Genomic DNA, 25,757 nt, shown 5'->3' with positions numbered 1-25,757 from the left:
AATTTGTTCCTTCATGACTGTAATAGATCTCCCTAAACCTGCAATTCCACATTTACTTTCTATACAGCATAAAATGGACTTCCATCTGTCCCATGCCTACACACCCACATGGATACATTGTGCAGTTAAACAGAAGTCCACATTTCTATATTTTTAATGTACTATAAGCTGTAAATTTCCCAAATCCTCCATGCTACAGTTTAGCTTCCAATTGTGACCACTTATTTACCTTGAGCAAGGTGGGGTGCAGTGACACACCATACATGTGTGTGCAGATGCACACGCTCATGCTTCCAGCCCTCACGGACACTTGCGTGCAAAGTTGCAACAAACTTTTCTCTGCCTTGTAATTAAAAGGGTGAGAATTTTTACAATTGTGACCCTCTGCCAGATGTAGTAGATATGTGTGTATAAAAAAAAAAAGGTCAAACAAAAAAAATCCTGAATTAAACACACTTACATGCTATGATACATATTTATACTAGTCAGTATTGGCAGATTAGCTAATTCTACTGTATATTTCACTTTTCAAGTGTTCTCCTCTTGTAGGTTTAACTAATACAAGCCTGGGAATAGGAAAAGGCTTCAAAGAAAAAACATATATTATCCCTAGAATTAATCCAACTCATGCCCCATATGGTTTTAGGAAGTCCTGCTTTATGTTCGGTGAGAAGAGGGAAGCAATGGACAGGACCTCACTGGAGCCTTGTCACTCACTGAGCATACAGCTAACCCACAAAAAGCCCTGAAAACGTAGTCAGCTTTGTGGGTTATCATGTGCCACCAACACTGATCCACAGATCATTTCCATAAATGTATTCCTTTTTTTTTTTTTTTTTTAAAAAAAAAAAAGAGATACAAAATAGTCCCTAAAATTGTTTGCCAAAAATTTCATACTTTTTTTTTTTTTCTCCCTAGAAGTCTGTTCAGACAGTGGGGCTTGCTGATAGAGTTTTCCGACCCCTTGCCCTCACGCTCCCCAAGGATTGCTCAATGCCTAAGACCTGCTGGTGAGCAGATGCACCAGCACCAAAGAGATTTCCTCAGTGAAGTAGCAGAAATTAACATTTAACAGCCTATTTGTGCCTGCCTCCCTGGCAGAGAGTCCTTCCTCAGGGCTTTCTTTTTTAGGACATCCCTTCTCTAAGGACTCCTGTACTTCAGATCTTTCTTCCCTTTGACCAGGAGATGGGGGATCCCTCCTGACAACTCAATCTGAAACAAGAGCTTTGATCCAGAGCCTGCTGAATGTCACACATCTCCGCTGACACCACAGGAGTGAGGGATCCACATTAACTATATATGTTAAGGGGGGAGGACAGAAGGAAAACCATTCCCATAAAGATTTTTCTTCTCCATTTTACACCAACATTTCAAACCACACACAAGTTTTCAGCCATTACTACTGAGAGCTCTTCGGAACAATAAAATGTGAAAACACCAAAGAACAAGTAAATAACTTTTTTTTTCCTGTCTGGATACATATGACTCCATATCTTCTCACTTCTTCTGGCACAATGTCTTATCAGACTCTGCCTAGATTTATTTAACAGAAATATCTGGCCCTGAATTCCTGTTACCCAAATCGAACCAAGCCATTCCCCAGTACTGTACACCAAGAAAATGCCCTGTCAGAGTCAGAGGAACTTAAGGTTTGTTCTGTACTATTCCCATGATTCAGCTGAAAGAAAAACAGGCTCCTGTGTGAGAAAGGGTTTAATTGCTCTTGTTAGAAGAATTAATATCAACAAGCTCAAATAATGCAAAGGAAGGGAATGCCTCTTGTTGGAGACTGAATTTTGCTCTTGGATATGCAGGTGTAACTTCCTCTAAAGTTAACAACATATCAAAGGCAGGATTAGGCCATAGCACATTTGCATTATGAGCCATGGATCCAGAGCAAGGGTGGGAAAAAAGGCCATCTTAATCAGATGCAGCTAACAAACATTTTCATTGCCTACCTGCTCCATTTCTGTAAACGTGCTCTGCTCCTCATCTTCCTCCTCAATATCAGACTCTCCCACAGCAATAGGAACACAAATGGACAGGTCAGGATTGGTCATGAAATCATCATTATCTGTAATTCCCAGGTGTTTATCCCCATTTTTATTCATCCCATCCTCAGTGTGGTTCTCTTTGTGATTCTCCATGTCTTTGCCAAACTCAGCAGTTGTGTGACTGTTCACGCAGTTGTTCAGGGCACCTGTATTCTGAGCAGCAAGCTTCATCATTGCCTTCTTTTCAGCTGTGGTCTTGGGATGCCGGAGGACATTGCAGCAAAAATCCCACGTCGTGCGTTTCACGTACTGAAGACCCCTGTTGATCCGAGCAAAAGCAAGCTGCAGGTTGTTCATCTCTCCATCCTCATCTGGTGCCGAAAGGTTGTCAGCGCTGAAAGAGCTCAGCAGCAAGGCAAGGAACAGGTTGAGCACCTGAAACAAATAAAGTTAAAAGGAAATTAGTGACTCTTGAATGTGGAGGGCAAATTTTGGTCTTGGAAGTGTGAGGATCCGAGTCTTGTCTCATCTGTGCTGCACAAACATCATCAGCATTTGTGGGATTGCCTCTAATTATGGGTGGTTTCACTGGGAATGGAGGCCTGCAGACTTTTCCAAAAACATTAATTTCAGGTACAGAAGTTTAGTATGGACAAGTACCCATACTGATATTCCCTTTCTCCCTCCAGCATCCCAAAACACACACACACACACACAAAAAAAAAAAAAAAAGGAAAAGCTGAGAAACAGAATATGGGATTAAATTTTCATTGGAAGCTCTGTAGTGTAAATATTCTTATAAGCTGATATGAATGAATAATGAATTTCCTGTCATTGCTAGTATTTCATCTTGGTGAAAATCACTAATTGCAACAATTACTGACATCCAGAAGTGTACTGCTTACATGTGCAAAAAATATATATACATATATATATATAATGTATATAGGAAGATTTTGCTCAGTGTGAATATTGTTACTTACATTTCATAGTACATTATGATATATGTATGCATGGCATTTTACCCTAATAGTATATTTGGAAACTTTTCTAAATATTTGTATGTATTTTCATGGGTACTCTAGATTTAAATAGCCTCTTGGCCAAAGAAATCTTACTGTGACAGTGAATAAATACCTAAGAGAACATAGAGTTTCAAAACATTTGCCCTGCAGGAAAAAGGAGCCATCACACCCTGGATTAATGCGGCTAAAACTGAACAGGGCTAACCCCGCAAGCAGGCCTGGTCCCGGAAATGCTGCTACCAATCAGGAGAAAAATATTTAAAGATATTCACAGGTATATGTAAGATTCAGACTGAACCAGAGACTGCAAGTTGGTTTCCTCTTACTTCTGCAACTTCACAGCTATCTACCTGGGCTTGCAGAGAACTTCAAGATTATATACAACTACAGATTTCAGTAATGTATTTGACTTTTTAAGCTACTTTTTTTTTTTCCCCATCTAGTGTGTTGATTTTTCTTCCCACTAAATTTAATTATATCCAAGAAATAAAACCAATTTCTTCTTTGAAGGCCATTCCTCATGATACATCTTGCAGGTGATTACCAGCTGCTGCATGTGACGTTGTACCTGTTTGTGGTCTAAGAAGGACTGAAGCATGGCTTGCATGCCAGACTGACATGGACAAGAAGCTCACACCAGAGGGAGATGCTTGGGATGATGGGAATGGTGCAGAGGTGACTCAAACCAGTATCAGCTAAAACATACCCACCCAAAATAACCTAGGACCAAACTGCCTGCTATCAACTCAGCCGCTGCCTGAACAAGGCTAATGGATGCCAGCAATGCAAGGGAGAGTTCAGTGTTGCAGCACTTCTGCCCTTGTAGCAATAAAAGAGATTTTGTGAAGATATTGTCTCTGTTATCTCTTAATGCTACAAGAAGTACTTGCAAGTCCCCTGGCTTCTGCTTTTCTCATTATATTTTAAATTGATAAAGTCTGCTAGCCTACAATAAACAGTATAAAAAGTATTTATATTTAACAGAGCCTTACCAAACAGCCAGAAGCTTTTGCTGTGTCTTGTCGTCCCCCTTCTCCCCCTACTCACCAGCTCTTTCCTTCAAATATTCAGAACACATGAGCTGGAATTTTGTGAACTACCCTGGTCTTAATCACTCTGGTGACATTTTATTTCAAGTGTCCTGTCAGTCCTGTTTCATAACGTACTCATTGCAATCACCGTGATTATAAACGAAAGCAGTCAGCAGCGCTGCAGATGCCCGTGTCCATTACGAACTACTGAATACAGCAGTGCTTTACTGAGCACAGCCCTGCTCAGAAATAAAGTGAGATTAAAGCTAATTGTTTCTTAGCTGGTCCATCATATTGGAGTGTCACTGAGAGCTTGCATGGGTCTCCTCTTGTCGTTGTGGTTGTCTCGTGAAATCAGTCGTTCATCTCACATCCCATTTGGAGGTACTCAAGCGATGTTCTCCAGTAGGTGGTTCACAACCCGGGCACTGGATATATTGCCAAGCAGGTGGGAGACCATCAACAAATAAGTGTGTTGATGGTCTCAACAAAAGTTTCTGGCAGAATCACTTTAGCCATTTGCAAGCAAATTTGATAGAGGGATGAGGTCTGAGAGATAACCAGATTGATACAAGCATCCTGAAAATAAGCACCTGTGCAGAATGAGACACTGCCCAGGCCATCAGTGTAGGCAGAGGTTGGAATGTGTCTCCTTCCCAGCCTAGGGACACATGGAGGAGCAGGAGGATGGAAAGAGACAGAGAAATGCAGAACAGAAGTCTTCTGGACAGTATAGTTTTAATTCAGTTACTTTAGAGGTGTTTGTTGATGTTTGAGGCTGCGACATCAGCACCATACCTACAGGAGATATGTGTACCCCTATATCTGTAGCTAACATCCAAGCAGGGCATGACAGGGCACCACAGCAGGCATCAGACTGATGGTGTTTAGGGAACTGACACATGCTTCAAGGACAGCAGCTCCCTCCAGCCACAACCACCAAAACTTGCACTCGAATGGGCATCTAAGCCCCGTCTCAATCAGAAGAGTTTCACAGGATAATCAACAAGTCCAGAACAAATACAGGTGACCCCATTAGGGGCTGTGTGCAGCTGCCAGTAGGCAGCCATCTAGTGCCAGCTGACCCCGGCATGCCCAAATCATCCAGAGGTAAGTTAGGCAGAAGGTAACTTGGGCTGATGCTACACACTATTACTGGGAGAACTGCATCTAGTTGAAGGCCAGGATGGACACCCTACAGCATCCCCAGTGGCACTAGACAAAACTGAGCCAAGTCTGAGATCTCCAGACCACAGTGGTAGCTTGCACTCCCTCCCTGTACATAAACACCTCCATGTAGGCATATAAATTTTGCTATTTGAAGCTGAATTTCCTCCTATACTTAGTTCTGCTGTGAGAAAAATTATTTGTTTGAAATGCCTTGTTTTACTTTTTAATATTTATTTCAGATGTCAAACTACAGTTACAGAAGTCTATCCAGATACACTTACAGGTGTGTATAATAGGTGGTAACATACTTACTGTTGTTATTTACCACAGCTTATCAAGGCAATGTTGTTTGCTTCTCAGAAACGCAGCTGACATTTTGTACAAAGAGCTGTTTGCACTTCATGCTTTTAGCCAAAAATAAGTCTCAAATATCATTCCCCCTTTCCTTTATGAGCGGGTAACCTCAGAGGTGTATGCTGGGTGTTCAAATAGAGTGAACTGCTGTATAAGCACTTTATGTTTACTTATTCCCCCCATTTCACTGTGCACTGCATTTTCTAGAAAAAAAAAATAAAATATATCCTCAACCCATGACACACCATGTTTCCTGTAAAAGGTTACTAATAATATCCAGTCCTCCTGGTTGCCAACGCGATGCTTTCAGTTTAAGTAAAAGCAAACTAAAGACTAATTCAGTCTTCAAAAGCGATGGCAGATTTGCATGTCCATCCGGATCCCCTTGAAAAGGGATCTGCTTTCCAGTGACAGCGACCATCCCGTCTCTGGAAGCAGGTCGCTTTTTCAGTCTTTGAGGTTAGGAATCAAATGACAGATGCACTCAAAGAAACCCCAAATCCTTTAGCATAATGATGTTAAGCACTTACCCTAATGCCAGTACATCATGCTTTCACAGGCTTTCTCACTTTTAATGCCTTCCCAAAGCCACCAACTCTGGTTATGCCATTATAAGGCACCAAGGATCAGATTCATCCAGCCTTATGTCAGGTGCCTCCCTGAGGTGCTTAAGCTGGAGTTTCCTAGGATGTCTGTAGAGGGTAGAGCCAGTCTGGCAGCCCAGGAGATGCTGAAGAGCTGAACCATCTTTGGAGATACTTAATGAAGTCTAGGCTAGCTTGACCACTTAATTAGACTGAAGCTAGGGCATTAATGGGTGCAGACCAAATAACCAATACAACTTGCCAAACCCAGACATCACAGGACATAACCAGACAGCTAAATTTTACATGACACCTTTTGCTCAAACCTCCTTGAAGAATAGCTGTCTTCAAACTCTGATGCTGATGTTACAATACTTTATGAGCAAAAGCCTGTGACTACCACCTCATTTCCCTTCCATTCCTGTATTTACCTTGATTTGGCAAAAATGGAATGTTATAAATCTTTATGTATTTAGCCTTCCATGTCTCATTCAGTTAAACAACGTGCAACCCTTGCAATCCTCTGCTGTTCCTGTACATCGATCCAGCAATGTGTTCTCTACCCTGCACTCTTATTAGGATCACTGAAGTGGAGGGCATTTGGCACCTTGCTCAGCACTGCACTGAGTATAGGCTGAAATCTCTTCATTGACTATAAGGGCACTTCCCAGCAGATTTGAAACAATTCTGCAGATTTGAATAATTCTGTTCAGCTAGGATCAAGAACAGTGTTGCACCTGCACCAATTCAGTGGCAGGGTTAAACCATCTCCAAGGCAAGGTTTTCAGTTTTGTCTGATCAGTATTGTCTGATTGCAGAGAATCTGATATGAGCTCACTTCTGTGGCTTCTCCTCTTGCAGGATCTGTCCTGACAGCACACTGCCAACAAAACAAGACAGCTTGATTTCCAAACACCCAGTCTTTCACACTGAGCAGCAACTAAGGCCAGATGTTCCCATCTGCACCACACTGGATAAAACCTAGCAGGCAGAGTCAGAAGGGACCTTTTGGGGGTGAGAGAGAGTGGTGTTCACAAAATACAGCAGTCTGGGTACTGCTGTCAAGAGCACTTCTTTTGCCCGCAGGACCCTTCAAACAACTGAAAATATTCAGGTTGAAGATGTGTATTGTCATCTCCACTGCAAGAGATGGAGGACAGGAAGCACAGCTGAGGGCAGCTATGAGGATCTACATCACCTGAGGGTGTTTTCCCATGAAAGAGGGCTCTCCTAGGAGCCAGTTAAGCATTTTTTTTCTATGACAACAGGGTCCAGAGCAGAAAACATGCTGAATCAATGAATTCTGTCATGAGAAAGAAAAAATAAAAATATATAGATAAAAAAAACACATCACATTTAAAATAAATGGTATCCCTGTGGCAGCACATTGTCACTGCTGTCACTCAGCTGCATGCTAAAGTCAGGGCAGAACAGCACAGTAGTGTACCTGATGGGATCGTGACTACTCATCTGGTACTTATTTTTTTGTTTGTGTGTGGATAAAACAGAACCTGTAAACTTCAACCTATTCAATACCACGTCTCCAGCAGTATCCGTTAACACACACCAGCATGAAGATCCCTGACCAATATAAAAACCTTATTTTCTTCCTCCCTGCTTGTTTTCTGATGGCAGTGGACATCTGCACTGACCTTTGACCATCACAGGTGGGAAAGATGCAGTTTTCTCTTAAGTGAGACCTTCTAGCAAGCCTAATACAATACATACCAATTATTTAATTTTTGTTTGCTGTAGCAAAATCCAAGAAGCTACAAAGAACAGCTGCTCATACAGGGGCTTTCCCTGCACCAAGGCAGTATGAGTTGTAAGCTTCAGCCAGAGACCTGCAGTAACAGGCCATCTAGTCCATCTCTCTGCAGCTGGAGGATTATTTATTTCCTTCGAAGTACATTTTCCAATCTTTTGTACTTTTTCATCCTAGGGCAAAGTTTACTGAGAGAGTACTTCTGCAAAAAGCAATTTACATGAACAATTATTTTCTATATTCCCCTTTCTATTATTTCAGCTATTTGTGCTGGATAAGAGGCTTATATCCTCCCAGCCCAATTTCTCTTTATCCTGCATTCAATTCATAATCCCAGGCTTGTGATATCTTGGTTTCTTGCTGTCAAAATGATCATGATACCACAAGAACAGCACGAGGTTCTTCTGGCTGGGTGCAGGCAGGAGACAAGGACAAATCTTCTGTTCCTTGCCCAAGATCAGCAAAGAAAACATGTGGAAATGAGAATATAGATTTCCTTCCCTGCAGCCATGCAGCTTCCTTAGTGGACTGTGTTTGGTCCTACAGGACAGACTAGCAGTTGTAGATGAGATGTTTGTAGGGCACTACAATACCAGTTTGTTGCAATAGGATGTTTTTCTTATCAACTCCATGTTAACCTGTTTGGTGAATAACAGGTTTATCTGTTTAAATGCAAGAAAATCAAAGTTTAATGAAAACAATGCAAGAAAATCAGCTTCTTTCTCATGTACGATCACTAAACTACTTCATGATGGTAATGTAAGAAGATGTTCTGCATGGGAGAGAAAAATGGAAGCAGTATGATAGCAGAATTCACCCACAATTCAAAGTGGCTATAACTTCGATCATATCAGGTGAATTATTTCAATTTTCCCTCAGGAAGAAGAGAAGGCCTACATTTTCCCCCAACCTCACAGCTACCCGTGTACCTTTTTCCTGCCTGCACAAAATAATTGTCACAGGCAGCACACTTGAAAAGTGCAGTCCTGGGGTACACCTGGTGGTCACACATATCTGTCAAAGGCACCTGGGGTTCCCCTTATAGGCAGACTACTCCCAGCCCAAATAATTAGATAAGCCTGGGCCCAAGGTGTCTCATCCTAAAACTGATAGCTGCACAGGTGAGATGAAACAGGAGTAAAAGTGCTTTTGTTCTCCAGCTACCAGTAAGAATAGGAAGGGTGGCTGATACAAGTGTAGCCATCTGCGTGGTTGACTTCAGAAACCAGGTGAGATGAATGGCTTCCCCCAGCCCATCAACATTTTTGTGCTATTTACCGTAAAGCTAAGAGTTTTGCTGAGTGTCTGCCATTTCAGCTATTGACAAGGCATTTCCCTGCAGTTTCAGTGAGCTCTCATGTGTCCGATTGCCTTTGCATGGTACAAGGCAGGGCAGTGGTGCTAGGTGTCAGCTGGGCTCACCCATGTCCAATGGTGCTTGAACGGCCACTTGATTCCTCTCAGGGTTTGGAGGGGTATCTATAATTAATGGGCCAGACTCCTCGGTGCTGTTCTCAACATTTTACAAAGGGAATAAATCTGCTTGAGTAATGGAAGGGTAGATTAGGCCCATTAATTACACTCCACAGCACCTTTGTGTCACAGAGGGGTTTTCTGAGGTCACTTTAAGCTGCCATTCATCTCTGCCTGATTTCAGCAGAGATATAAAGTCGGGCAAGTACAAGGATCTGCCAGGCCTGCCATGGGTACATCCTTCTGAGAGCAGGCAGCAGGCAAAGGCCACCACATAAAATTGCTCCTGCTGCCAGCCTGAGATGCTGACCCTCGTGGTGGAAATGTTTTTTTTGGAGGGGGAGAATGAGCAGGGAGGTGAGGCTGGTGCTTCCCCAGCTCCCATCCCACAGGGACAAGCCCCTAATCTCTGCCTCTCCTCATCTCCAGACTCTGCAATAACTTGTCTCCATCCTCTTCATGCTGGCACACAGATTTGGAGCAACCCATGGCACTGCCTGCCCAACCTGGAGGATCTCTGGTGTTGTTACATATTTTTGATCTGTTTTCCACCTGAGTGGGTATAAACCTGCATGGAAACTGCACTACTACAAGTTCTGGTCAAGATTACTGAAACAAATTTAATTTTTTTATTTGCTGATGTATTTCCAGGGTTTTTTGAAGGTAAGCCCCTTAGAAAATCCAAAAGACAAGCCTGCGGAAACCAAGTGCTTTCTGATCTGAAAATCTTAGTCTCCAAGTCTGAATTTGGAGAGGAGGGTGGGATGGTGAGCAGAGACAGGTAACTTCTTCCCACTGCTCAAGTCAAGTCACAGCATAAAACTAAACATGTTCCCACAGGTTTTTCATTAGATATCACAACAACGTTAATTTGCCAGCATAGCAAGAACTCCACCAGGGCTGCTGAGGACTTCTCAAACCAGCCTAGACAAACAGAAGTGCTATCAGACAAGCCCAGTTGCAAACCTCTCCCAGAAAGACAACCGTGTCCAAGATGTCAAAGGCTCGACAGACCCCAATGGCCTTATGGAAGTTACAGAAAGTTTCTTGATTACAAACCAAGAGACTACAATTACTTTGTGCTAAATGAAGAGAATTGTTTGCCTGCCATGGTGATGAGGATGTGAAGACAACTGGAAAGGAAGACTGACTGCACAGGCTTGGGCTGACTGTACATTTGTAAGAGCTTTTGCTATTGCTGCTCCCAGCAAGGAGTGATTATGGGTGAGGAACACCCATATTATCCTTGGAATATTTTCCCTGCTCATATGCAAATTCCACCTCACCGGCTGTTGTGCCAGCTACCACACAATGTCTAAGCATATGAAAGAAGCTCATTGTAGAGAGGCAGAGACTACACAGTCCCAACCCTGCAAAGCTGGGCACTTGCAGAGGACATTGCATGGTCACGGCAGAGTGGGATCCAGCCCGTGCAGCCCTGACCACAGCAGCAGCTCTGGATGCTCAAACAGAGAAGTGCAGGGGCACACGCTATCAGCACTCCAGATCTTTGCCCCATCTCTCCTTCCTGGTGCCTTCCCTTTAAAACAGAAATCCTACACCCGGGGACACCCAGCCTTGACCAAAGACTGCATTAAGTTTTCCATTCAGTTTTCTACAGGTCCTTATGTCCCTTGGGCAGTCAGGACTGGAGATCAACAGAAAGAGGTGATTCCCATTGACACATGGCATAAAACATCTGGGAAAAGGTAAGCTGCAGAGAACCAAAAGGAGAAAATGAAAAAACGGCAGCAGAATAACAGAGAGAGGAACCCAGTGATAATGGCTATGGTAACAAATGACTTCCCTGAAGCCAATATATTGCAGCAAAGAAAAATCAATATGAGTGTAGGCCCAGACACTAGAAAATTAAATCAGAGACCCAAGAAATAATTAATATTAGCATTTTAAATTATTAACAGGGAGGGGAACACTTTCAAAAATTACTTTCTAGGCTGTTTCCCAGGCTTGATGTTATAATTGTGAAATCACACTTTCCCATTAAATGAAGTGTGAAAAGAATTCACAACTAGTGAATTTGTGGGTCTAAAGAGGTTCAGATTTTGCATTTTGCGTATGTAGATTCCTGAAAGGGAAAAACTGAGCAAAAAAGGCAGAAGGATCTGTCTCAGGAAAGCTACAAAACAGATTTCTACTAATATTTTGCACAGTCTGGAATCTCCTGCCTTCAAAACACGCAGTTAGGCTTGGAGATTTGACATACCTGGACTGGAGAAGACAGATGGCCCAAATGTGGGACAAAATCACATCTTGCATTAAAGATACAGGACCAGAGAGTTTGGTGGTCCTGGTTACATCCCAAAAATGAGAGCCACCCTATATTTGCCAACAGAAGGGACGGCAGAGAGGTGCTGATGGGCATGCCTTGCTGCTGTCCTAAAACGTGACCCAGTTCCTTTGCCATCTTCTTACAGTGGTGGCCCCACTAGATGGCTACTTCTAGGAAGGGCAGGGAATGTATGTCCTTTCTTCCCGTGGTGGATCTCTGCAGGATAAAGCTGGCTTTAAGCTGTGCTTTGCAGAGAAGCATTCCCTGAAAATGCAAGAAAAGCACTTTGTGGAGGACTGGCTATCAGCAGCCTTCAAATCTAGTCTGTATTCTACCACATGATTAAAGCAAACTGCTCTTTCCAGACATGATGACCTCATCTTCGACAGCCTTCTTATGTCAGGAAATACAAAAGGTGCTTTGCTGATGCGGAAATTTGAAAGTGATTTTATTTATTAATTGTATTTTGTGTGCCTGGATGAAATCCCAGCAACTGGGGCCACTCAAAATCTTTTTTTTTTTTTTTCTCAAGATGGATGTAAAATCAGGGAAGCAAAGGAGAAAGTCAGTGGTGTGAGCTATCCATAAGAGCATTTTTATGAGTTTGTGCTCACTGCCAGTCTGCTGGAGAGAAGAAAGGAACGGAGAGCCAGACAGCTAGTCGGTTGGGTGAGCTAAAAATTACAGCTGCGGTAGTAAATAAAGGCAAGCCAAGGCCTGTTCCCCTGCCCTGAGGGTAGGCAGCTGACCTCCCGGCCCCACTCTGCCCCCAGGCAGAACTGCTCCCTGGCTGCTGCCCACCCTGGGCTGTCCCCTGAATGCCCAGGCACCCGCTGGGACAGGGTGGCCAAGGAATGTGCCAACCAAGACGGAGGAGGAACACTCGTAACGTTGGAGTTCATGCCCTGGCCAATTTGTAGATGTAGCCACCTGCCTGTGTTTTCAAAGGCAAGGCATTTTGCACTGGCTGAAGCTCCCAAAAATGGGATGGCATCACAGCTAAATGTGGGACAGGAGGTTACAGGAGAGGAGAAGGGACATGGATGTCCTTCTGGAAGAAACAACCGTATGAAGAAGTTGGTAGCACAAGGAGCACGATGATGACTTTAGTTGATCAGATACAACAAACGATCATAGCTCCATACCTGAAGACAAATATAAATGCATTTTTCACCTCCACAAAAATTCAGCATGGAAAATACCAATATTTTTAACAATATCCTTCAGTCCAGAACCTAAAATCAATTAGCATATACTCATTTCCTGAGAAAATACGACAGTGATCCACTTGCCTTACAAGTGCTAGGTGGAGAAACGCAGATAGGAACATGTTCTGTACATGGAAAAGATCAATTCCAGTGTCTTTTAAATACCACACACTTCCTATGAAGGTTAAGCCTGTCATGACTACCTGATCATTTCACATATCACTTTTAACAAGCTATTTCTAGAGGCAACTGTTAGAATGAACCACTCACTGGTGCAGTTTTGGTGGAGAGAAATAATTAATATTTTTAACTGACTGTTTTAAATACAAGCATAAGATGTTATGAGTAATTAATAATGTGCTAAATTTGTACCACCTGGCCTATTTTAACATTAAAACCTTGTCCTTGCCCCAGTGCATGCAAGGTCGAACTCTGTTTTCTTTACCCTTTCAATGACATCCAGACAACTTGCACAGTGACACTAATACGAAGAGACACATTGAGTTGTACCTACGTTTGCACACTCTTGTCCAACTAAATTTCACTCAGTGTCTTCTAGATTTTTAATAACTACCCTGCTATTAGCAAGAACTTAACCACTGACAAATATCCTACTTATACAATTAACCAAGCACAGAGATAATACAAAAATAGGCAGTGTTTTACCATACTGATGCCTACTATACTAACAAGGTGACGATTCTTATTTTTGTTTTTTATTATTTGGAAACTCAGCTCCACTTCAGTCTCTGGACTAACCCAAATCTCAACAGACAATTCACTCATATCAGCCTCACAAATTATATACATATATAGTGGATCCTATTAAAAATATTGTTTTCTCAGTGTTTCATATAAGGGAGTCAATATATTTGATTTAAAAATACAAATAGTACAAAGAGCATAAAGATGTTTTCCAAGGGGTGGGTTTATTGAACTAACATATTAACAGTTTTCTTCCTCCGCATTTCTAATGTCTCCCATCCATGAAGGTGAACGGGAGATAGTTTCATATTCCCTTATGTACATACCTACAAAAGAGGATAGCATTAAGGGACTTTATTCCTCTGTGATACGTCCTAGACCATTTATAGATCAAGAAGAGATACCTCAAAATTCTGTTGATAAAAATCTGTACCAAAGGCCAATCAATACCTGGCACAGGAAACCAATGAATCTGGTTTGGATTGCTGCTCTGGGAAATTTCTTATTTTGTAGATAAAAAAAAGAGCCCTAGTCCAGTTTTTTGTTTTCAGCCTCCTTTGAGTTTAATCAGAAGTAAAATCTGACTCTTCTTCTGTACAAACACTTTTGTTAGGATTTTAGCCACTTATACTTTAAAATATATACCTTCCTGTGAATGGATGTTTCGAGGAAAAAGTTAGCAGATTTTATATATATATTCAACTTGGACATTAAATAGTACCTTGAAAATAGGAACTGACCACACTTGTCCCCTAGTACAAGATGCTTGCTCAGATTTAGTCACCAAGTGCCAAGATTTAACTCTTCAGAAAAAAAAACAACTGAGCCTGTGGCAGGATGCACTAACTCATAAATCTGCAGTGACATTAGGAAAGAGATTACTTTTTAGGAGAACATTTGGAAAGTAGTTTCTCCTCCCATCCGTTCCCAGGTGTATTTGCCTTATCTCTCTTGGGAAAGCAGTCTTACGCTTCCCAGCCTGGAATGGTCTCTACTTATTCTGCCATACAATTATATTTTTGAAACCCAGCAGTTTTTGATGGTTTATCAAAAATATCCTGAGCTTAATTTCCCCAGACTTTTCAGCACCATCCTTTAGTGTTCAATATGAGTGTGGGATACATCTGCCTGACAACATAAACAATAATTGTTTATGTGGGCACTGAATTTTCAAAGTCTGGAGTCTTAGGCAAAAGGCTTTTCTTTTGCAGGGTTTCCATCTCTGCTAAGAGTCATCAGACACAACTGGACTGATTGATGGCTGGTGTCAGGATTTATCTTTTTGATTCATCACATGATGCCATCTGTTTCTGGTGGGCCTTTCATTCCTCTTATGGGTGTTTAATACTTGAGTAGATGTGGCCAGATATTTGCTCAGAAGCATCAACTACCTCAGCGCTCTGCTTCCTGGACAGTGTTCAAGCAAGGATGGATAATGGGACATAAAACCAGAAAAAATTGTTCTGGGACACAAGGACTGTGGTGGTAGCTGGCAGGAAAAATACGAAGAGAGAAGCTGGGGAAAGTGTTGTGGTTTGGCTACGTTCCTCTGAGGTTTGGATTCTCTGGTATCACTAAATGTACCTGCTGCCAGCCATAAGGATACATCAGTGGAAGCAAGAAGGATGGTAATATGCTGACACTTGTTTCAACTCTGTTTCACTTGTGTCCTGAAATGTGCTTATTCATGTGTTCTGGGTTGCTCCTCTGCAAAGCTGCATGTTTCTCGAGGAGGAAAAATTGCCTCACTTAAATAGGTGTCGAAGTTGATGAGACAGACTTAAACGACACTTTTACTCCTTGTTCCTGTTTCCTTGGGCTCCCTGGCTCCTTTTGGACCCTCTCTAGTTCTCCATCCCCTATGTCCTGTATTCCCCCAGCTCTATCAAGCCTCCTGCAGCTTTCTGTTAAGTTCCCCTCTGCTGTGGTGTCCTGCACGCACCCCACTCGCTGCTTTGCAGATTTTGCCTGTCCTGATGCTGACTGTTCCTGACATGCCTATTCTCGCTTGTTTATCTAGTGGCCTTCTCAGCTGATGTCACCAAAACATAAATGCACATTTCCAGAATGTTGTGAGCTGCTGAAAGAGCAGATAAGGTAGCAACAGCATCCAGGACACAAACACAGGGGATTGTAGGGGCCAGCAGAGCTCCTTCAAGACTTGAGAAAAGCTGAACTTCTTGTTGGATGCACATCTCCTTGCAAAGCACTGTTCTTCCCCTCTTACTTTGGTTTTGTAGGAAGAGGAATCGATGGGCTAAATGTTGCCTAAATGAGAGCACCTGCTTGGTGGTTAAAGCTTACAAAGCTTCAGAGTGCTATGAAGAGCACTTAAGATTCAGAGACCCCTATGATGGTCTCTGAGAAAAAAAAAAAAAAGAGACTAAAATGTTGTAACTTGGACTTGTAACATGTCTTCCCCAAACTTGTTTTAATTTCCAGCAAGCAGCTGTAACCTAGTATTTGCAATTAGAAGGCACACAATATTTTAACATTCCAGTTCATTTATATTAATCATCAGCTGTACAACTGCAATATAAAAACTACATTTCCCTCTAAGGAGATTAACCTTTATTCACAGAGCAGAAGTCTTCAGTGGTCCCGATGAATAAGAGCATGTTTGTCATTAAATACAAAAATAATTACTTGATTCAGGACAGCAAGAGTGTTTGCAACTTTTGAGTTTTACATTTCTCTAGGGATAGACAATAAAAATCATTGAAAATGGGGCTTCAGTAATTTTAGATTTGTGTATAATTTGAAAAGAAGTTAAGTAGACAGCTGGAAATGCGCTATCATAAGTCATCAGTGTTCCGTTTTCATTCATTTATTGGCACAGAAAATATTAATGAATGAGGTCTTATTCCTTTGGGGCAAAGCAATCTTTAATCACCCTATAAAAAGCTTCATGGTCTTGTAACACCCTTGGGTAATGCTTCATGTCTCCTAAAAAGGCCAGAGTCTTGATGTAGATTCCCTAGGTGATGGTCCCTTCATTTCAGGCAGAAATACAAGTCTCATCTGAAGGTCTTCTTTTACCATCCTAATACACTTCTTCTGTCTGAGCTCTTGAAATGTAAAAAATCAATCCACTTTTACCTAGACCTGGCAGATGCCTAGCTATTTTGCTATTACTTGTGATTTTACTGCAAGAGACAGTGATAGTCCCCTGTATCCATTTAATTTAAAGAGAAAACCTGACACATTACCATAAACCTCTTTCAAGCTCAGCTGTGATCTGCTGAGAAATCTGCAGTGATGGAAGTGTATCAGTATTGGGTGAGACAGGACTTTATGGCTACTCCCACACTAATAAATTAAATGTGCCCAGAAACAATTTCTTATGCTGAGGACAATTGAAGACGATCATCTTGCTCCATATTATTAAACTTCTTCATAGCCTGTGCTGACCACAACATCCCAGGTGGGGCAATCCCTTGCCTGTGAACCTCCTGGTACATCTGCATGGCTGGCTAGCCAAAGGATTCCTGCAGGGCAGGCTTCTACCCCGTAAGAGCATTCCTCAGTTAGAGATCATAATGCAAAAGTGATAGTACTCCACAACTGGCTCTAGGAAACAGTTTTAAATAGAAACAAAGCCCCCATACTGAAGACTACACAATCCAACCAGCAGCCCTGTCTTACACATTTATACTCTCTACATCACAGCTACCTCTTTTTTTTTCCAGGTTTTTCTTCTGTTTGCTTGACTGCATACACCAAACTAAAGGCAACAATGCTAACAAAGCAAAGATGCAGCAAAGAAAGCTAATCAGAATTAAATATTTATCACACGCCTTTGCTTCATTCTTAATATTTCAAAAATATACAGGAATGAAAACAATTAATGGAGCAGATGTAATCTTGCAAGCACATACAAAGTCATTTTACCTAACTGTGGGATTAGAGCCATAACTAATTGTTGGATAGCTACATGGCACCCAATGACTCCTTGTGGTACTTAGGGTCTGTCACTTAGGAGGGTGATTTGGGGCAGGAAATTACCATGAAATTCCCCTCACAGACTAAGCATCACATGTACTTGTACTTGCTCCTCTTCCTAACTCAAACCATCCCCATCTCAAACCTCTCTCTTGCACATCTGTCAGGCCAGGATGCATGCTAACTGGCCTTTCATCCATCTCACTCTTTTCCTTCTCAGATATTTGTTCACATCCAGGTTGCATTGGTGGTGCTCAGGACAATCTCTCAGTAGTAGGAAGGGAGACTGTTGTGGAAAGACATGCTGAAGTGGAAATTGTAAGCAATTACAATTTGCTCATGTTCCCTGTAGCTAGATTTCTTTCTCTCTTGCCTTGTTGCAAAGACCTGACTGTCAGAATTGCTTTGGTGATATGCCATTTTACCAGCAGACTTTGGTTGTTAAAAGCTTGAAATGGTGGTAAAAGAGACCTACTCAGGTTTTTTGGCATCTTCTCGGTTTGGGATTCCACAGATTTTAACCTGATGGAGGTTTAGCGGCACTTTCTCAGAACATCTCTTCAGGGAACAATCCTACACTGACTTGTAGTAAAAGAACGCAGGGAAGGAAAAACTGCTTTTTTCCAGGAACGTGACATTTCCAAGTTTCAATGTATCACAGTCATGGGCCATGTTAAAACAGAAGAAATATCCATTAAGGCTTCCAAAGATGTGGAAGTGGTATAAAAGGACAGGCTCCAGGGCATCCAAATTTTTTAGAGACAAGCTTCTATCGGGTTTAACTAAAGCAGGCCACTTCAAATCTCATCCAAATCATGCTGAGCAGCTCCGCTGGCAGGCACTTGAATTCTCATGGGAAAACAGGACTGGAAGGTCTTCTTGGGTCATCAAGTCAACTCCCCTGCTGACAGGCTACTTGTGTTGTTTCCTTCAGAAACAAGCTCCATCTTGCAGGCTGCTGGGAAGTCCTACTAGACAATATCATCTGCTTTTCCACAGGCACCTATTGGTGATTTATCCTCCTCTGTTTTGGGATGAGCTCTGTCCTGTATCTTAAATCACTCTCAGCCCTGCCTAGTTCTGCAGTCCCCTCATCAACTTAATATTCCTGTGCTTTTCCCAGTTTGACTTAATCTGTCTTGAGCATCAGTCATTAAGGGAATACATTGTATGCCCAGTGCTGCAGAGCACTGCAAAACAGAACTGATACTCTCCTTTTTCCTCTGTAATTACCTTTCCTGACACATATTAGAATCGCATTTACCTCTCTAACAGGTGCACGATGTTGTTGGCTCAGTCAAGCAGAGTGGTAAGTATATGTGGGTGTCTACAGCTGAGTTAGCTTCCCAGGATTTCAGGGACAGAAATAGGTACCTTTAGGATCTATTTAATCTGACATATTTTAGGTGTCTTTTTGGTTAAGATAATTTATGACTTCACGGACTCCATTGACCAGGTCCGGCTACAAAGGTAGTCCACCAAGTTATCTCAGATACGTATGTTTTTATTATCCCCTCAAACATCTCCTGTTGATAAGCTACTTGATCATAACATAAATTCTTAAATAGGGCTGAGTGCATGACCTTCCACTTTGTTTTTCATAATTTCATGCATCATACATTAATTCAATGCTAGCAGTTATGTAATCCTTCCTGTAGGATAGCTGGGTATGCTAGAAACTGGTGATGCTTTCTAACTGTGTGTTCTAAGAAAATGTCATCAATATTTTTCTGGGTGAATAGCATCATTATTGGACAACAACAAAAAAAAAAAGCCTAGGGCTGATCCTAAAAGGGCACTTTAAGTCTTCTGTTTCAACTTTAATTCTAGTAAAACCCTGAAGATCTTCCCTTGTTACGGACTGTACATCCTGGCATGCTTATGACCCTAGGCAGATGGGCACAGATTTAAGTGGTGGCATGTGGGTAGGAGCTGGCTTCATCCAAGCAGGAGGGAGAAGAATGAAAGGGTGGCTTGGCCAATATACGTCAGGAGCACGCAGAGAGGTTGGAAGGTTGTTCCTTCTGTGATTGGAGTGTCAGTTTTATTCATGCACGTCATTAGTGCAGTAGTAGTCCCCAGCCATTGCACGCAGGTGTCCCCTGAGAAGTGGCTGGTGTCACATCAGCTGACCCCACAGAGCAAGGGCTGCCTCACTACCCAAACTCCCCTACATCTTCTTAATAATTCTTGTCTCAGTTATTTTCCTTATTAACCTCAGTAACATAAAAGTACACAGGAAATATGTTTAGTCTTTATAAAACTTAACAGTAATCATAATTATTCAGTTAGCAATTTCAAAAGCTCTTATACATGAGAGAGAGACTATTTTATCATTCCCCTGGTTTGGTTTTACCTTCCAAAGCCACTTCAGTGACTTTAAAAATGCCTTCTGATGATAGCAGCAGTATTACTGCGCTAGCTAATTACACAGCATGTAATTTTTCAACTATTCTGTAAAGTTAAATTCTTTAAGGATGATTCAAATATCAGCTTACCATCAGCGTACATTGTTGCATGTAGCGCTACCATGGTCCAAGACATTTTGGGGATATATGAATTCCAGCCAAAGACTTAATACTTAATAAAATTCCTTTCAGCAGTTTAACTGCATTATAACATGAAGTTGCCCAGGGCACTTACTAGTTTCCCATGCTTTTCTTCCACCATTCCTTTGAATTTCTGTTAGTGAGGCTCAATAAGATCTGCAGACCAAATCACTGAGCTTATCACAGAATCACAATGCTCGTAACTCTTCCCATCCCAGTTTGCAGGAAAGAATTAATTAATTAATTAATTAAAATAAATAAATAAATAAATAAATAAATAAATAAATAAATAAATAAATAAATAAATAAATAAGGAGCTTAGAGACGTTAAAGAGCAGGTCTGAAATGCATAGATTTGCACTGGACAGAGCATCCACAGACACTACCAGAAGTAAGGGCATATGCTACAAATAAAAGTATTCAATTGATATGAGTGTGGAACACAGGAAAATGCTGTAGGATTTCCTCCATGCCTGCAGAGACTAAGAAAGAGTTAGAGGTCCAAATGAGATGCAACCTAATAGTGTTCATCTCAGAACTGACTCTTCAAACTCAGAGGAAGAACAAGGAACTCAGCAAGTTAAAAGAGAAAGTGTAGCACAGAACACACCAGAGTTATATGTAAAAATTTAGAGCTGAAGTCTTCTTATTTTAAAGAGTTAGTAGTGCTTTTTGACTACCTGAACTTTTGTCTGATGCTCTTCAGCAAATACATGAGTTTGTGAATTCAATCCACTCTCACTGAGTAAACCAAGACTTGACGGTGTCAGGGGAGACCTTCTTTCTACCTGCTAATTAACATCATGAAATCTCCATGTAATGTGGTTGGCACTGGATCAGTCTCATGATTCAGATTCTGTTGTTCTTTTCCTATTTGCTTGGTCCTATCAGACCTATGGATCTTTTTATTTTGTTTTGTTTTCCACCCTGAGAGCTTTACTCCTATTCCTATAATAACTCCTATCCACCAGTCTTTGCTGCATGCTTACAGAACTGCTGGCTGAAAAGTATAAAGCTAGCATTTTTGCTTTCAGCTGACCAGTAACTTCAGATTATCCATGCTGACAGAGTTTTTCAGTATCTAGTTTTACATCTGTCTTTTTTGAGCATGGGAATTTAAATATATGCAGATAATGTTATTGCAATCTCCTCTGAATCTGATTTCATATTTAACAATCCCTACACAATCCCATGAATTTTAATATCTAAGTGAATCAGATGTTGCAAGTTCACCGAGTAATCCACTAATATTTCAAATGATAACGTTTTCTCCAGAATTATTTTCAGGTTTCATCATCATATGCAGAATCCATTGACTAATTGTAAGGGGAGATCAAATATCTGAATTTAGGCTAAACTCCACTAAAAATGCAGAAAGTCATAATTGGCCACAAATCCTCTAATTACACATGAAAAACATGCAGAAAGTTGAAGTCAGTGAAAAAAAATATTCTGCCACTTTGAGTAATCATAACTTAATCTTTTGACTTATATAAAATAAAATAAAAGCTAGAAACTGTAGTTTCCCTTTGCAAATAATATTTTCAGTGAAAATCTAATTATTAAAATTTCATATAAACACAAAAATTATGCTCTTTGTTTTTTAAATAAGCCCCTTCAGGAACTTTTCTATCCCAGGAGCTGAGAACAAAAACACTGGGTACTTAAAAGCAAAACAACCACTAAAAGCAATCGGTAGCAAAACCCAACATTTTTATAGCTGCATCTACTATTAAACAACTCACTACATAAACAGTAAGCCCATTAGAGCCACAATGTCAAAGATGCTCTGTAAGCTGAACGGGCGAAACATTTCCACAATGACTGCAAGCCAGCAAAGCGCTCCATAAGATGTCAACAGGGAAATACAATTCAGCCTTAATAGGTTCAGAGCTTATGTAAGCCATGCTTATGGGATACTCTATTAAAAAAGCAAGCAAGCAAGTGACTTTACTGTAAACATAACCTGCAGCTTCCTAGAACATGCAGGCTAAACACATTTGAAACTCCACTCAGACACCGTGCTAGCTGTAAGGTTCATCTGTTCTGGACCAAAACTGAATAGAAATAAAAATATCTTCATGACAATTAAGGTGATATTCACTCCTGAAAAGAGATCTGGAATCTCTTAAGTCCCATGAATGCCTTAAGGAATTAAATCATTATAACAAGCCTATGTGCCTTTTTTCTACTAACACATTACCTGTTCTTCTGCAACATAAGCCTCCATTCTTAATTAGCAATGCAACGCTCCCAATTTTGTACTTAGGATGTAAGCAGGTGTCTCTGGGTGAGACCTTGATTCAGCAAATTAAAGCCTCAGAACAACATGAGGTTTGCATTTTCTGGATAAAAAGGTGTCCATTTGCACACACCCAGCAGAAAAGGGAGAAGAAACCATCTGGACAACTCACCACGAGGTTTCCTATCACCATGACCAACAAGAAGACAAGAAGGCACAGGGGCTGCCCAGCCACTTCCATGCAGTCCCACATGGTCTCGATCCACTCCCCGCACAGGATTCGGAAGATAATGAGGAACGAATGGAAGAAATCATTCATGTGCCACCGTGGCAAATTGCCGGTAGTGCTTATCTTCTTAACATTGTCCATGTAACTTTTCCCAAAAAGCTGCATTCCTACCACAGCAAAAATAAAGACGATGATTGCCAGCACAAGGGTGAGGTTCCCAAGGGCACCCACTGAATTCCCGATGATTTTAATGAGCGTATTTAAGGTCGGCCAGGACTTTGCCAATTTGAAGACTCGCAGCTGTGAACAAAACATAAACAACAGTGTCAGTTCACAGAAGCAACAGACACTTCAGCTGCTGAATTATTAAAGTGGTTAAAACATGTGAAACACGTTAAATGCCACAGTACAAGGGGATTTTAGCCACACTTCCCGTTAGCCTCACTGTGTCTATCAATAAAATATCAGTTGTGCTTCTTGGATGAGAATTAAGCATTCAAGGGCTGTACTCTTGCCTTGTTAGGCAGACATGCTTTTAGAGGCTCAGCTCCCTGATATCACGGTGTGGAGGGGATGGAAGGAGGAAGTCTCAGGTATCAATATTTTGTTTTATGTTGCTTTTCCACCTCAAATTAAACAGCCTGACAGACGTCTCGGGGGAAGGGGACTAGGGTTTGATCCTGCAAAGGGAGAAGCAATTCCTCTGTATTTCAGAGCAAGCCTCAGCCTAATGCTGTTAGCTGTTAGCTCCCAGGGTGAAAATCACCTCTGTGCCGAGGATCCCGCAGTCTGGGCACAACCCACATCCCACTTAAGACCTATTTTAAGGATGTAAATGGTTCCTAGTCCTTGCACTGTGTTTTCAACTAAAGGTTTAATTTCAACACCATTGAAGAGGCATTGCTCATAAATTGACAGGAGACTCTCAGGACCCAGCAGCAGCAGCAGCAAAAAAAATTTGCATTTTTGAGCAGTGCACAGAATTTTGGAAAGGAACAAGAAAAGTCTTCCGCTAAATGTAGCCATAAGGGCTTATTTTCCTGGTCTTTCAAGTTATGAAGCCATATCATGGCCAGAATGATTAGCATGGACATCCTGGTACATGAAGTGCAACACAAATGTCAGGCTGGCAAGGAAACTGCTTTTCTGTTCCAATATGCCGACAGTCTCTCATTAATCGAATGCCACTATCCCATGCATAACAAAGGAGCTGACAGCTAAGGAGTTCCGTGAAAGACAGATGCTGTGTTATGCTGATCAGTTCTAGAAAAAAAAAATCACTCCGTGAATAATTCAAAGACATTTTCTTTTGACAACATTTAAAAGAATGGTGGCATGTTTATAACATAATTTTGGAATAACAACTTCCAAAACGACATGTTACTAGCTCTTGCATTTTGTGGGCTATCAATTATCTGCTGATTGTGCTAACAGGTGTACAGGTATAAAATGGCAGATTTTTATTACAAATCGGATCTCAAACATTTTAAGTGTGCTACAAGTACCTGGCACAGCTAGAAGGAATCAAATTATGTTCTCATTTACCCTGATGTAAATCTGGAACAATTCCATTTATCCCGCAGTCTATAATTAGTGTCACATACCGTTCACCGGTTTGCAGAAATTAAAGTCTTTATCGGTGGATGCATTTTTAAGAAAATATGTTGTGTTCATGTCAGAGTTTACACTTAATGCAAGGAGAGGGGTAAAAACAGAATAAGACCGTACCAGTCGAAAGGAGCGTAAAACAGACAGGTTTCCCATGCTGGATAAACCAAGTTCCATTAGGCTCAGTATAACAATTATGCTGTCAAAAATGTTCCAGCCCTGCTGAAAATAGTAGTAAGGGTCAAGGGCAATTACTTTGAAGATCATTTCTGCTGTAAAAATCCCAGTGAAGACCTGCAGAAAGAAAATACAAAGTGAAAACAGCCTTCTAAGCATCCCTCCTTTCTTACAGACTCTCCACAGATAGAGGTGAACACAGCAGAAAGCCAAAAACATTTTACAAGCAAATACTTCATTTTTCACAGATGATTTTTTATCACTGTTACAGCACTGGCTTTGTCTGGTCTTTTCACCATGATGTTTTATAGCGCTGTAAGCACACAACGACGTCTGGGTTCAAGCTCTTGATAAGGATGGACATTTCCATCGCCTTCTGTCGTCTGCAGAGTCTCAGTGGTAAAAAAGAAAGCGTAAAGGTGCCTTTTATAAAGGTTAAATCTATTTATTTCAGTGGAGAAACCTGAATGAATGGAGTGGGAGTGTTAAAGGGGTATTTGGGCTGCCATGTACTGGCTGTATTATCCCTTTTTATATTGTTATTATTAATACCAGGACAGCAAGAGCATCCAGCCATTCTGAGGTTATTGCTGGCAGTGAAGGCGATTAGAAACCCTAATTTGAGCCCTCGTATTTTTTATTTATTTTTTTACAAATAGTCACAGCAGTATTCTTTTCACAGCATCTTGAGAAGACATTGCTTATTTATGACCCGGTTCAAATGTCAGATGGTAGAGCTTTTAATTGGAACATTTTTCTTTAAAACAACATATAAATATTACCTATGAGGCAGAGGGAGTGGAGAAGGGGAGGCTGCTGACAGTAAATTAAGTTTTAACAGATTTCTGCAAAGCATCCAAGAGAATCAGATCTTGTCCTCTCATATGCCCTCCTTAAGCACCCATTTAAACACCTGACAGTCAGCTTAAAATGAGAAAATGTGGGCAGCAAGTTGTACACATACTGTTTTATTTCCATTCCCACAGAGCTTTACATTCTGAAAAGCGCTCAGTTCCACTTATATATCAAAGCATACGGTTTTCCATAAAACAGCCAATATCAATGCATTGTGTAGGTCAGAAAAAGGGGGGACCCCAGAGCTGACGTATCAGTAACCTACACTCAAGGAGGAATGTTTTTCACCCTATAAGCTGAGTGTCTGAAGAGCTATCCCAACACAAGTGATCAGCTCTACGCAACAAGACTAAGAAACTCCATGCGGTGTGGAAGGGAAAAGTTAAGGATATATAATTAAGGTATTAGGGAATAAAAATAAAGGATCATTTGAAGGTGTGACTTTTACTCTGCAATGCTTCAGGACTGAATTGATGAGTTCTTCCAAGCAGCTATTTCACACAACTCCTTAAGCAAAATACCTTCTCCTTATCAGGAAAATAATACCTTGGAC

At 41.2% G+C, this 25,757-nt stretch overlaps 1 protein-coding gene across 6 annotated transcripts in view; it reads right to left on the bottom strand.

Annotated features, from left to right (window-relative positions):
- The window catches only part of LOC116486531 (sodium channel protein type 5 subunit alpha-like), a 208,478-nt gene that overhangs the window by 66,933 nt on the left and 115,788 nt on the right, over nt 1-25,757 (bottom strand). For all 6 annotated transcript variants that reach the window (XM_032182836.1, XM_032182841.1, XM_032182835.1 and 3 more), the window contains 3 exons: nt 24,293-24,466; nt 22,508-22,864; nt 1,962-2,432 (listed from right to left, as the gene is read on the bottom strand). In XM_032182836.1, coding sequence (XP_032038727.1) covers nt 1,962-2,432; nt 22,508-22,864; nt 24,293-24,466 — 1,002 coding nt within the window. The remainder of the gene's footprint in view (nt 1-1,961; nt 2,433-22,507; nt 22,865-24,292; nt 24,467-25,757) is intronic.

Source organism: Aythya fuligula, chromosome 2 (assembly GCF_009819795.1).
Source record: "Aythya fuligula isolate bAytFul2 chromosome 2, bAytFul2.pri, whole genome shotgun sequence".
Classification (NCBI taxonomy): Eukaryota; Metazoa; Chordata; class Aves; order Anseriformes; family Anatidae; genus Aythya; species Aythya fuligula.
The sequence above is the reverse complement of the archived record's forward strand: the minus strand, read 5'-3'. Positions and strand labels throughout refer to the sequence as shown.